The following is a 12262-nucleotide window of genomic DNA, read 5'->3' on the forward strand; positions in this document are numbered from 1 at the left end:
ATAACACAAAGGGGGGAGGACCCAGGAAGACGTCCTGGTCATGTGACCGGCCACATGGGCGATGTGATGATGTCGTGGGGTCACGTGACCAGCAGAGGGGGCGTATTACTAAAACTGGAGCACTCAGAATCGGGTGCAGCTGTGCATGGGAGCCAATCAGCTTCTAACTTCACCTTGTTCAATTAAAGGATCACTGAAGGAAATTTTTTTTTTAGCTAAATAGCTTCCTTTACCTTACTGCAGTACTGGTTTCATGTCCTCATTGTTCGTTTTTGCTTTGAAGTAGCTGTAATTCTGCTGTGATCTCCACACTTCCTGGTTGCCTGTTTCCTTATAACCATCATACTGGGAGATTTTCACGGTGGTCTAAGCTGTCATTACTGTGTGTCTAAAACTCCTCAGAACCAATCAGATTCATTTTAAAAACAAAACACTGCCCTGGATTTGTTTGTTTTTGTTCTGTGAGTCTTCCCGACTCACCTCTCACCCGGAACTTCATGTATGTCCTTTAAAACCGAAAGTGAAACTAGAGGCACATTATATGATAGATTAAATTCAATTTTTAATCATTTTTAAAAGCAATCAGTTAACTTTTATGTCTCTATAACCAATAAACAGTCATTTCAGCAAAAAAATTTTTTCCTTTAGTGACCCTTTAAGCTTTGAAAATAAAACCTGGAAGCTGATTGGTTTCTAGACACAGCCAGGGGTGGACTGACAAATCATGGGGCCCCTGGGCAATAGAAGATTATGGGGACCCCAGGCTTACAGATGGCCACCACGACCAGGAGGCAGTACAGAGGCAGAACAGCTAAAATCTCAGAATTTTCACATTAAAAGCATGTCGGTTTCGGACATATCAGGGACAGATGTAAAAAAACACAGATTTTTACATACTGTCCCTGGTTTTATTGAGCCTGGCAACCCTGATGGGGCCCCCTAGTGGCATGGGGCCCTCGGGCAGTGCCCGAGAGTCCCAATGGTCAGTCCGCCCCTGGACACAGCTGCACCAGATTTTGCACTCTCCAGTGTTAGTAAATCTCCCCCCGATGTAACGCAAATCTCTTATTTTTGGGACATACAGGGCTTTCTTTTGGTGATATTGTTTTGCTAAATTTTTTTTTTTTTTTGGGCAAAAATATTTTTCTTTTGCAAACAAAAATTGAGTCGTGTCCATGATACTTTTTTTATTTGCACCAACATACAATTTTTCAGGGCAAGCTTTCAGTACTAATTCACAAAGGTTTTAGCAGAATGTTAAAACATATTTTTTTTATGTCTTAAAAAAAGTAAGTCTGTTCCTCTAACCATTGTGCTATTGCCCAAGTGATGGAACTCTAATGTTTTTTTATATTTAATATGAGATTCAGTCTCTGCAAGAATTACTCCAGGACATGTAATTGCTATGTTCAATCCGTTCTGACCATAGACACACAGGGCCAGATTCAGAAAGGAGATACGATGGCGTATCTCCGGATACGCCGTCGAATCTCTGAGTGTGCGTGGTCGTAACTATGCGACTGATTCAGAGAATCAGGTTACGCATAGATTTCCCTAAGATCCGACTGGCGTAAGTGTCTTACATCTTCGTATCTTAGGCTGCATATTTACGCTGGCCGCTAGGTGGCGCTTCCATATAGTTACGCAATGAATATGCTAATTAGGTAGATACGCCGATTCAGAAATGTACGTCCGGCGCATTTTTTTTTACGTTGTTTACGTTAGGCTTTTTTCGGCTTAAAGTTACCCCTGCTATATGTGGCGTAGCCAATGTTAAAGCGGGAGTTCACCCGAAATTTTTTTTTAACATTAGATTGGGCCAAATTACGGGAAGCAGAATCGGGTGTTTTGTTTAAAATCAATGCAGTACTTACCGTTTTACAGATAGATGTTCTCCGCCGCTTCCGGGTATGGGCTGCGGGACTGGGCGTTCCTATTTGATTGACAGCCTTCCGACGGTCGCATACAGCGCGTCACGAGTTGCCTAACATCGGTACGGCTCTATACGGCGCCTGCGCACCGACGTTCGGCTACTTTCGGAAACTGGTGACGCGCTGTATGCGACGGTCGGAAGGCTGTCAATCGAATAGGAACGCCCAGTCCCGCAGCCCATACCCGGAAGCGGCGGAGAACATCTATCTGTAAAACGGTAAGTATTGCATTGATTTTAAACAAAACACCCGATTCTGCTTCCCGCAATTAGGCCCAATCTAATGTTAACCACTTCCATACCGGGCCAATTTTGGCACTTCTCTCCTACATGCAAAAATCATTTTTTTTTGTTAGAAAATTACTCAGAACCCCCAAACACTATATATGTTTTTTTAGCAGACACCCTAGGGAATAAAATGCTGATCATTGCCACTTTTTATCTCGCATGGTATTTGCGCAATCATTTTTCAAACGCCTTTTTTTAAGGAAAAAAAACGGTTTCGTGAATTAAAAAATAACAAAACAGTAAAGTTAGCCCAATTGTTTTGTATAATGTGAAAGATGAAGTTACGCTGAGTAAATAGATACCTAACATGTCACGCTTTAAAATTGCGCACACTCATGGAATGGCGCCAAACGTCAGTACTTAAAAATCTCCATAGGCATCGCTTATTTTTTTTACAAGTTACAAATTTAGAGTTACAGAGGAGTTCTGGTGCTAGAATTGTTGCTGGCGTTCTAACGCACGCGGCGATACCTCACAGGTGTGGTTTGAACGGCGTTTACATGTGTGGGCGGGACTTACGTGTGTTCGCTTCTTAACGCAAGCTACCGGGGATAGGGGCGTTTAAAAATTTTTTTTATTATTATATTCTTTATTTTACTCAATTTATTTTATTTTTAAACTTTTTTTGACATTTTTTTTTTATCACTTTTATTCCTATTACAAGGAATGTAATCATCCCTTGTAATAGGAATGGTTTGTGACAGGTCCACTTTATGGCGAGATGCGGGGTGGTCAATAAGACCCCACATCTCTCCTCCAGGCTGGAAAGCATTAGATCGTGAAAAAAAATTCACAGATCTAATGCTTTCAGCTGCGATTGCGGCTGTGTTTACATTCCAGGACCCGGGCGTGACGTCATAACATCGCGCCCGGGCCTCCGACGATCATAGAGATGACTGGTGACCATCTGGTCACCAGTCTACTCTATGGTTTCCATCGGATGCCGGCGGATCGTTTCTCCGGGGTCTCTGATGGCAAAGGAGAGCCCGGAGAAGCACCGGATGGCGGCGGGAGGGGGGGCGTCCCCTCCCGCCGCCTATAAGAATGATCAAGTGGTGGAATTCCGCCGCTATGATCGTTCTTATGGTGCACAGAATCGCCGGCTGAAGAGATGGATATCTGAATGATGCCTGTAGCTGCAGGTATCATTCAGATATCCCCACTGAAAGTCCAGGACGTCATATGACGTCCTTGGGCGGGAAGTGGTTAAAAATAGATTTTTTGGGTGAACCTCCACTTTAAGTATGGACGTCGTTCCCGCTTCGAGTTTTGATAATTTTACGTCATTTGCATAAGTCGTTCGCTAATACGTTCACGTCTAAAGCAATGACGACTTGCGGCGTAATTTCGAGCATGCGCACTGGGATTTTTTCACGAATGGCGCATGCGCCGTTCGTAATATACGTCAAATACACGGGGTCACAGTGAATTTAAATAAAACACGCCCACATCATTCCCATTTGAATTAGGCGGGCTTACGCCAACACACATACGTTACGCCGCCGTAACTAAGGGCGCAAGTTCTTTCTGCATACGGAACTTGCGCCCTAAGTTACGGCGGCGTACCGTAACTGCGATACGTTACGCCCACCCATAGATAGACAATTCTATCTGAATCCGGGCCGCATTGTCCTTCTGCCTTCTAGCCATTCACAATTCTCTCATGTTGGGGCGACAGTGCAATGTTTCCTAAAAGTTGGGGTGCAGAGCTGTGCTGGCCATTCTGTTCTGTTATCTATGGAAGCTGTGTCATCACCCCCCCCTCCCCCCCCCACAATACACTCGTTTTCAGCATGACTCTTTGGTGTACGTTTATCAAACAGAGAAGAGCTGAGATCCTGATGATCACGGCTGATCTCTCAGGTGTGCCAGTTTATGAAGCTGAGATGAGGAGTGGAGAACATGTTTTTTCACTTCTCATCACAAGACACACCCTTCTGTCATTCACTTTTACACAGGTGAGCAGTTTATGAAGGTGAGATCTGAGGATCCCACTGGCTATCTCTGTAAAATATCTCCGTCCCAGATTCTCCAGCTCAGAGGCCTTGTACTCACGAGAAGACATGTCCGATGAAACCGGTCCGCGGACCGTTATCATCGGACATGTCTGCCCGGGGACTTCTGTTCGATGGCTGTACACACCATCGAACAGAAGTCCGCGCGTAAACAATACGCGGGGCGTGTCCGCGGTGTCGCCGCGTCGATGACGTGGTGTCGCCGCGACAAAGACGCGGCGACGTGGGCGGCCTGCCTTTAAAATGCTTCCACGCATGCGTCTAAGTCATTCGACGCATGCGAGGGATGGCGGGCGGCCGGACATGTACGGTAGGTCTGTACAGACGACCGTACATGTCGGGGGGACAGGTTTCCAGCGAACTGTTTTAAAGCAAGTCCAGGAAACAGTTGTCCGCTGGAAACCTGTCCGATCCGCCCGAAAATGGTCCGCTCGTGCCTACACACGGCCAAACATGTCTGCTGAAACTGGTCCAATATGGGTGAGAAGCTGCTGTGATGTGAAGAAGGAGGTTTCTTTCCTCCTAATATCAGCAAAAGCAAGCTTAAAGATTGATATAAATAATAACTATATATGTTTATGTATGTGTATATATATATATGTGATGGATTAGGGTAAAATTTCTATTTTTGAATTATTTTATTAGAACCACTAAAATGTTTAATCTCTTTTATTATTATTTTTTTTTCATATTGTTTCTTTATTGTTGTTTTTTTTATATTTCTTTTTATATATGCATGTGTGAAAAGTATATGTCACAATAAGTGTTTATTTTCCTTGATAAGATTTGTCAGATATGAAATTAAGTTTTAAAAGTAATGAACTCAGCATTGAAAATATGAAGGATAAAGAACTGAAGATTGGGAGCAGATGACATTTCTTTCCCTCATGTTTCAAACGTAGTAAGCCCTTCCCCCCTCTTCCTGTCTTCATCTCACTGGAGGAAGTTTTGTCCCTGAACAGAGAACTGTTTTCCAAATAAGGACTTTCATTCCTTGCCCTTTGCTCCTGGACTTTAGCAATGCGTGCCATGTGCTACAGACGTCACAAGGAGAGGGAGGGTCGATGGGTGTGTATGTATAATGTGAACCAATCAAATGCATGTATTTGTGATTTTATGCTTTTAATAAAAGGAAGCTGTGTGGGCCATAGCCCTCCTCTTTGAGCTGAGAAGCTGGAAAGGTGAGATGTGATCTTTTTTGTCTATGGATTGCACAGTCTCTCCATATTAATTTGAATCAAACGGCAGAATGGAGTTAGCCCTGAGGTTGTATCAGGGCCTTATATATATATATATATATATATATATATATATATATATATATTTATATTAGTGCTGTCAGTTAAACGCGTTATTAACGGCGTTAACACAAACCCATGTTAACGCCGTAAATTTTTTTATCGCGCGATTAACGAGGCGGCGTTCGGGGGTTATCGCAGGCATCATCCCGGTACCGTTGTTTAGAGCGGGCGATCGGCTATCCAAACATAACAACCGATGCGGCTAAAAGCCGCTCGGTTGTTATGCCGGAGGAGCGGGAGGGGACATCCCCCCCTCCCGCCGCCTTTCGCCGCTCTGACCGGGCCTCCCGTCCCACCGGGAGACCCGATCCTCCATCCGGCGCCTTCTGTGTCCAGGCGGAGACTGACACTAAGCCGTAAACGGCTTTGATTCAGTCTCCGCATTGAAACCACGGAAGCGGCGTCATGACGTCACTTCCGGGTTTCTCGGCTGCCAATGGCGCCGGATTTAAAAAAGTACACAGTATTCAGAATCGCCTTTTTCGGCGATCTGAATACTTTAAAGTGCAAAGGAGGGCTCTGAGGTCTTTTAGACCCCGATCCCTCCATAAAGAGTACCTGTCACCACCTATTGCTGTCACAAGGGATGTTTACATTCCTTGTGACAGCAATAAAAGTGATCAAAATGTAAAAAAATAAAAAAACACAATTTAATAAATAATTTAATAAATAAGAAAACAAAAAAAATGTTTTAAAGGGTGAACCTCCTTAATCGCGCGATTAATCGTGAGTTAACTATGACATTAATGCGATTAATCGCGATTAGAAATTTTAATCGCTTGACAGCACTAATATATATATATATATATATATATATTTATGTGTGTGTATGTATTACACACACACATACACAGTATAGTTATAATGTATTTTCTTTTAGGACCCATTCACATCTGAGCAATGCAGAATTGTTGGCAGAATTGTGCAATTCTTTCCACGATTCCAAATTGCTCTAAAATTCCGTCGAAATACGCAATGCGTTTTTGGGTGCCATTCATTGTTAATGGCACCCCAAATGCAGTTAGCAAACATGCATTTTGCCACACATTTTGTCATTTGTCAAATACTCTAGCAACTTGCCAAAATGCGCATTGAAAAAATGCACAATGCTCCATGCCCCAAAAAAAAAAATTGGGCTTTTTGGGTCTTTTTTATGTGGATTTTGGTACTGTTTTTCATACACTTTTTGCTGCTTTTTTCAACAAACATTTTGGCTTGTTTTTTAAAATGCATTTTAGCTAATTTTTATGTACATTTTGGTGCTTTTTTTAACATGTATTTTGGCTCATTTATTTACCTGCGTTTTGGAGTGCGTTCCAGAAACACATGCAAAATGCATGATATGCTTGCGGTGTCATTTATTGTTAATGGCATCCCAAAAGTGGCTAGCAAATGTGCGGTGTGACGGATCTCAGATACCCCAGGTGGGCACATCCGCCAGACCTGTGTCTCCTGTCCTCCAAACGCACCCGCAGCCTGCAACCTCACCATAACCAGCCCTTAACCCCTCAATCACGAGACAATCCACACAGGTGTTGAGGGTTAAACATCCAGAGCTTAAACTGTTTATTAAATTCCAAGACATACAGTTTTACACAGAGCTAGGGACACTCCCCAACAGCAGATATCCCCACCGGGAGTAGAGGAAGCAATTCTCCCTCCCCAGCAATTGGACACTACCACAATGTTCATCCCCCCAGCAGAAGCGCTGGCTACAGGGCAGAGTACCGCTCGCCTCTGTCCACCCTCAGAGTTAGATCCAGGGAGTCCGAGGGAGGACCTCAGTGAGCTGTTTCCCCAGCACTTGGACACTACCCCAGTGTTTATCCCCCCAGCAGAAGCGTTGGCTACGGGGCAGAGTTATGCTGGCCCCTGCCCAGCCCTCAGTATGTTTTTGGAGGGTTTGGGAGACAGCCCCTGTCAGAAGTCACCCCAGTGGCTGGTCACAGAACCGGCAGGGGAGAAAACCCTTCCCCCTCTCCAATGGCTGTACCCAACTTTTGCATATGTCCCCCCGGCAGAAGCGCTGGCTACAGGACAGTGGCATTTTTATAGTAATCAATGCATTTTTATAGCACTGATCGCTATAAAAATGCCAATAGTCCCAAAAATGCATCAAAAGTGTCTGAAGTGTCCGCCATAAGGTCGTAGTATCGATAAAAATCGCTGATCGCCGATATTACTAGTAAAAAAAAATATTTATAAAAATGCCATAAAACTATGCCCAATTTTATTGACGCTATAACTTTTGCGCAAACCAATCAAACACTTATTGCGATTTTTTTTACGAAAAATATGTATCGGCCTAAACTGAGGAAAAAAATAGTTTTTTTATATATTTTTGGGGGATATTTATTATAGCAAAAAGGAAATAATATAATTTTTTTCAAAATTGGCTCTCTATTTTTTTTTTATAGCGCAAAAACTAAAAACCGCAGAGGTGATCAAATACCACCAAAAGAAAGCTCTATTTATGGGAAAAAAAGGACACCAATTTTGTTTGGGTGCCACATCGCACGATCGCGCAATTGTCAGTTAAAGCGACGCAGTGCCGAATTGCAAAAAGTACTCTGGTCTTTGACCAGCAATATGGTCCGGGGGTTAAGTGGTTAAAATGGAAAGACAGAGTAGTGGAGTGATGGGGGGAGGTGGATGGACAGAGAGAACAGTGAGGAGTGAGTTAGGGTCCTTTCACACATGTGGACCGATCAGGTCCGTCTGTCAATTTTTCAGGCAGACTTGATCGGACACTCCATGCATCTCTATTGAGCATAGGATGTCAGTGGTGACATGTCCACTGACATTCAATTCCCTTCCGATCTGCCAAATCCAGATGGATAGTGTAACGGAACGTCCCACACTCCACTTGAGTGCTTCCGTCATATACCTCTTCCTATCAGTCTGGATATAGATATCAGATATTCCAGCTGCTCACAAGCACACAACGAGACGAGACTTGTTTGTCTGCTGAACATGGAGTGTTTAATAGAACCAAGAATACAACCTTATATACAGTTAAAGAGGAGGTAACCAGAACATAAATTAACATGAGCTAATTAACTAATCATTTACCCAGACTAGGCGACTCATAGATATGACCTTTCAGGGTAGACGTCAGGTCTCCTCGCTCACCTGCTATACAATACACCAGGGATATGCAAATAGCGGACCTCCAGCTGTTGCAGAACTACAATTCCCATGAGGCATAGCAGGACTCTGACAGTCACAAGCATGACACCCAGAGGCAAAAGCATGACTTGTAGTTTTGCAACAGCTGGAGGTCCGCTAATTGCATATCCCTACACATTATCATAAGTGTAAACATAGGACATCTTCACACAATAGCAGGGTCAATTAGCACAGAGAACAGACATGGCTGGAGTTGGTGACATTGGCATCTAACAGTATGTGTCCCAACATTATGAATGAGTCCCTCCTACAATTAACCCGTTGAGTTCAGAATCAACAAACAGTAAATAGTTATTTACAGATATCCTGGAATATATTGTGGATAATAATTACATAATTATCCCATCTCAGGTAGTCAAATATATAATTTATCAGTCATCCTATGCCCCTAGTGGACATAGGATGATTTTAGACATAAGAGGGTCCGGGAATGTCCCGGGTGAGTCTGTCTCAGATAGTGACCCTATTTCCCATCCGTCTGGCAGATCTGATGAAAACGTCAGGCTGTCCGTTTTCATCCGATCTCCCCATAGAGAAGAGCAGAGATCTGACAGGTCCGTCCCCGCTCAGTGAGCAGAGATGGACCTGTCATCCGCCAGCTCGGCGGAGTTCAACAGAAGTGTCCCCGCTGAGCGAGTGGAGTCTGTGAAAACGGACATTACTGTGTGAAATACCCCAAAAGGATGGAGGTATAGATTGGGTGATGGAGTTATGGAAAGAAAGAGGGAGAGACGGTATAATAGAGAAATGAAAGTGATGGAGGTTAGAAAAGGTAGAGGGATATAAGGAGAAAGGAGATCTTTAGAATTGGGGACAAAAACTCTTGTGATCCTGGCGGCTACCTGGGATTTCTGCTCACTTTCTGGGGTGACTATGGAACAGAAATTAAGGGGAAATCTCTCCAGTTGGACATGTGTGACAAAATCTGCTGCATTACAATAACCCGCCCCTACTATATCAAAAATAACATAAGAAATATATATATATATATTTTTTTTTACCTTGATCTGTATCTTAAACCACATTGCTAACTGCGTATTGTACTTGTTTGTAGCTTAAGTACTGAAATTTGCACTGAAAAACGTAATTTTGTAACTTTTAGAAAATGCCAGTAAAAACATAAATACATTTTGAGTTTCGTGTCAGTGAATTTTAGTCTAGTCGGTTGGCAACACTGTGGAGGACACTCTCCTGTGCTGAGATCTACCAGGTCCCAACGATTGCAGAAATATGTTATCTGTACAAATTGTGTCATCCTAGGAACCAGATTCACATTTCTCACCAGATTTCCTGTAATATGATCATTTCACACGTCTCCTGATCTCCTAGATAGCTTTATATGACCATTCTCTACACATAACCCAGCATGGAGGGGCTCGGTGAAGGTGGTGGTGAAGGTGTGGAGGTGTCTGATCGGGTCACACAGATCATAAAAGGACAGCTGCCCGGCCTCATAATCCACATAGATCCTGACTCTGTTACTGGAGAGATTGGAAGATATGCTGATCAGTTTATTGTCATACAATAGAGAACATCCACTGTTAAACTTCCACAAACCCCAGGACTTCTTATTATTTCCAATCCTTGAATGCACTCCTCTCCTCTCTATACTGGGATAACACATCCCGAATCTGCAATCTTCTGACTCTCTGACATCCACTTCCCAGTAATGTCGCCCCGTGGAAAATCTCTGACTGCTTAACACCTGGAACCACCACTGAAATCTCTCCGGTGTTTCTGGACGATTCTGCTTTATATCTGACCAGGATACAGTTTTCATGTCATCTGATATCTGTAGATAATTATGAGCTGTGTTCACATCCAGTAATATGTCTGAAGCTTCCTGTATTTTGAGGAATACATTTACCCTTTTTATCATATCAGATAACCCTGTGTGTAATGTGTGTGAGATTCCAGACACATCCAGATCCCCTCCATCATGGAGGAGTCTATCATGTCTCTCTCTGTCCTCATCTCCCTCCTTCGTATCACACAAGTCCCCTGTGTCTGATTCCTTCCTATCTCCTCCTTCCCCTGAGTTTCCCACCGTAGGACAGAAGCCAGTGGGTCAGTCATGTTACGCAGCTCCTCAATGTCCTCCATCTTCCTGGACAGATCCTCCTTCTTTATTTCCAGCTGATCAATCAAATCAGACAATGAATGCAAGAGCCGCTCTTCCTGGCAGGAGATATTCCTCCGGACTCTCTTCTCCAGGTCCTCCAACTGTCTCCTGAGCTCTATGAACAGGGCAGTGGCTCTCTCTGTTAGACCAGCTGATTTTTCTTGTACTTTTCTACTGCGATCCTGCAGACTCTGGACTCTTTTCTCTGTCTCCTCTCTCTCTGTCATCAGTTTCTGCCGAACATTTCTCAGTTTCTGTTTTTTAGTCTCAGAGGCCTCATCCAGAGTCTCCACCTTGTGTCCCCGGTGTTTTCCATCCAGCCTGCAGGACACACAGATACAGGCAGAGTCCTCAGTGCAGTAATATTTAAGAAGTTCTCTATGGATGGAGCATTTTCTGTTCTCCATGGAAGTGGTGGGATCAGTTAGGACATGTTCTGGTGCCTTGCTGTGGATTCGCAGGTGATTATCACACAGAGAAGCTTCACAATGCAGACAGGATTTAACAGCAGGTGCAGGATAGTGAATACAGTAAGTACAGAAGACTCCAGTCTTCTGATCTGCATGAGTAGATCGTAAAGTCTCCACTATGTTACGTAGTGTTATGTTCCTCTGCAGTGTAGGGCGACTCCTAGATCTTTTTCTGCACTGAGGACAGGAATAATCTCCAGACCCCTCCTGTGTATCCAACACACGATCAATACAGACCTGGCAGAAGTTGTGTCCACAGCTCAGCATTACAGGATCTGTATAAATGTCCAGACAGATGGAACAGTCCAGCTCCTGTCTCAGATCGGCAGACGCCATCGCTGACAGCAGAAGAGAGAAATGAAAGTGAAAGTCTCAGAAACCAGACACGTCTCACATTTCTCAGCACAGGGTGGGGCTGAACTGGTCTTGCATCATATATCTGCAGGAAGTATGTGAACAAAGTGCATGTCTATAAGATGAAGTGACATTTGCATACACGGGAGTGTTCTGGTCACATGCTGTAGTGACTGTTAGACTTGTTTGCATTTTTTGAAATAAGAACTTCAGACCAAACCAATACTGAGCTAGTAATGCAGTGCCATGCTAATGTGTTTTAGATGTTTCGTGCAAAAGACAATTTCACTTTTAGCCCCCTTTTCACCTGGGTGTGGCAGAAATTGTTTAAAAAACACGCTGAAACATGCAACATGCTTGCAGTGCCATTATTTCTTAATGTCACCGCAAACATGGATAACAGTCACGCATTTGCTGCTGACAAAGCACATGAAAAACATGCAAAGATGTGCATTGCAAAACGCGCTTGGTGCTAAAATGTGTTACATTAGTTTTTTTTTGGAGCAGAGGGAGGTTCCTTCAAATGAATGGTGCCGCTACAAAAAATGCACTAAAAAAAGCACCAAAACAGCGATGTGGTAGCCTCACTCAAC

At 43.5% G+C, this 12262-nt stretch overlaps 1 protein-coding gene across 1 annotated transcript; it reads right to left on the bottom strand.

Moving 5' to 3' along the window:
* Positions 1-9096: 9096 nt before the first annotated feature.
* LOC120941648 (E3 ubiquitin-protein ligase TRIM39-like) lies at positions 9097-11698 on the bottom strand. Its single transcript, XM_040355178.1, has 2 exons — positions 10779-11698; positions 9097-10737 (listed from the first exon to the last, which is right to left on the bottom strand). Exons 1-2 carry the CDS (start codon positions 11649-11651, stop codon positions 10030-10032), a joined length of 1581 nt encoding a protein of 526 aa, XP_040211112.1. The 5' UTR covers positions 11652-11698; the 3' UTR covers positions 9097-10029.
* Positions 11699-12262: the final 564 nt, after the last annotated feature.

This window comes from Rana temporaria, chromosome 5, assembly GCF_905171775.1.
Source record: "Rana temporaria chromosome 5, aRanTem1.1, whole genome shotgun sequence".
In the NCBI taxonomy this organism is placed as follows: Eukaryota; Metazoa; Chordata; class Amphibia; order Anura; family Ranidae; genus Rana; species Rana temporaria.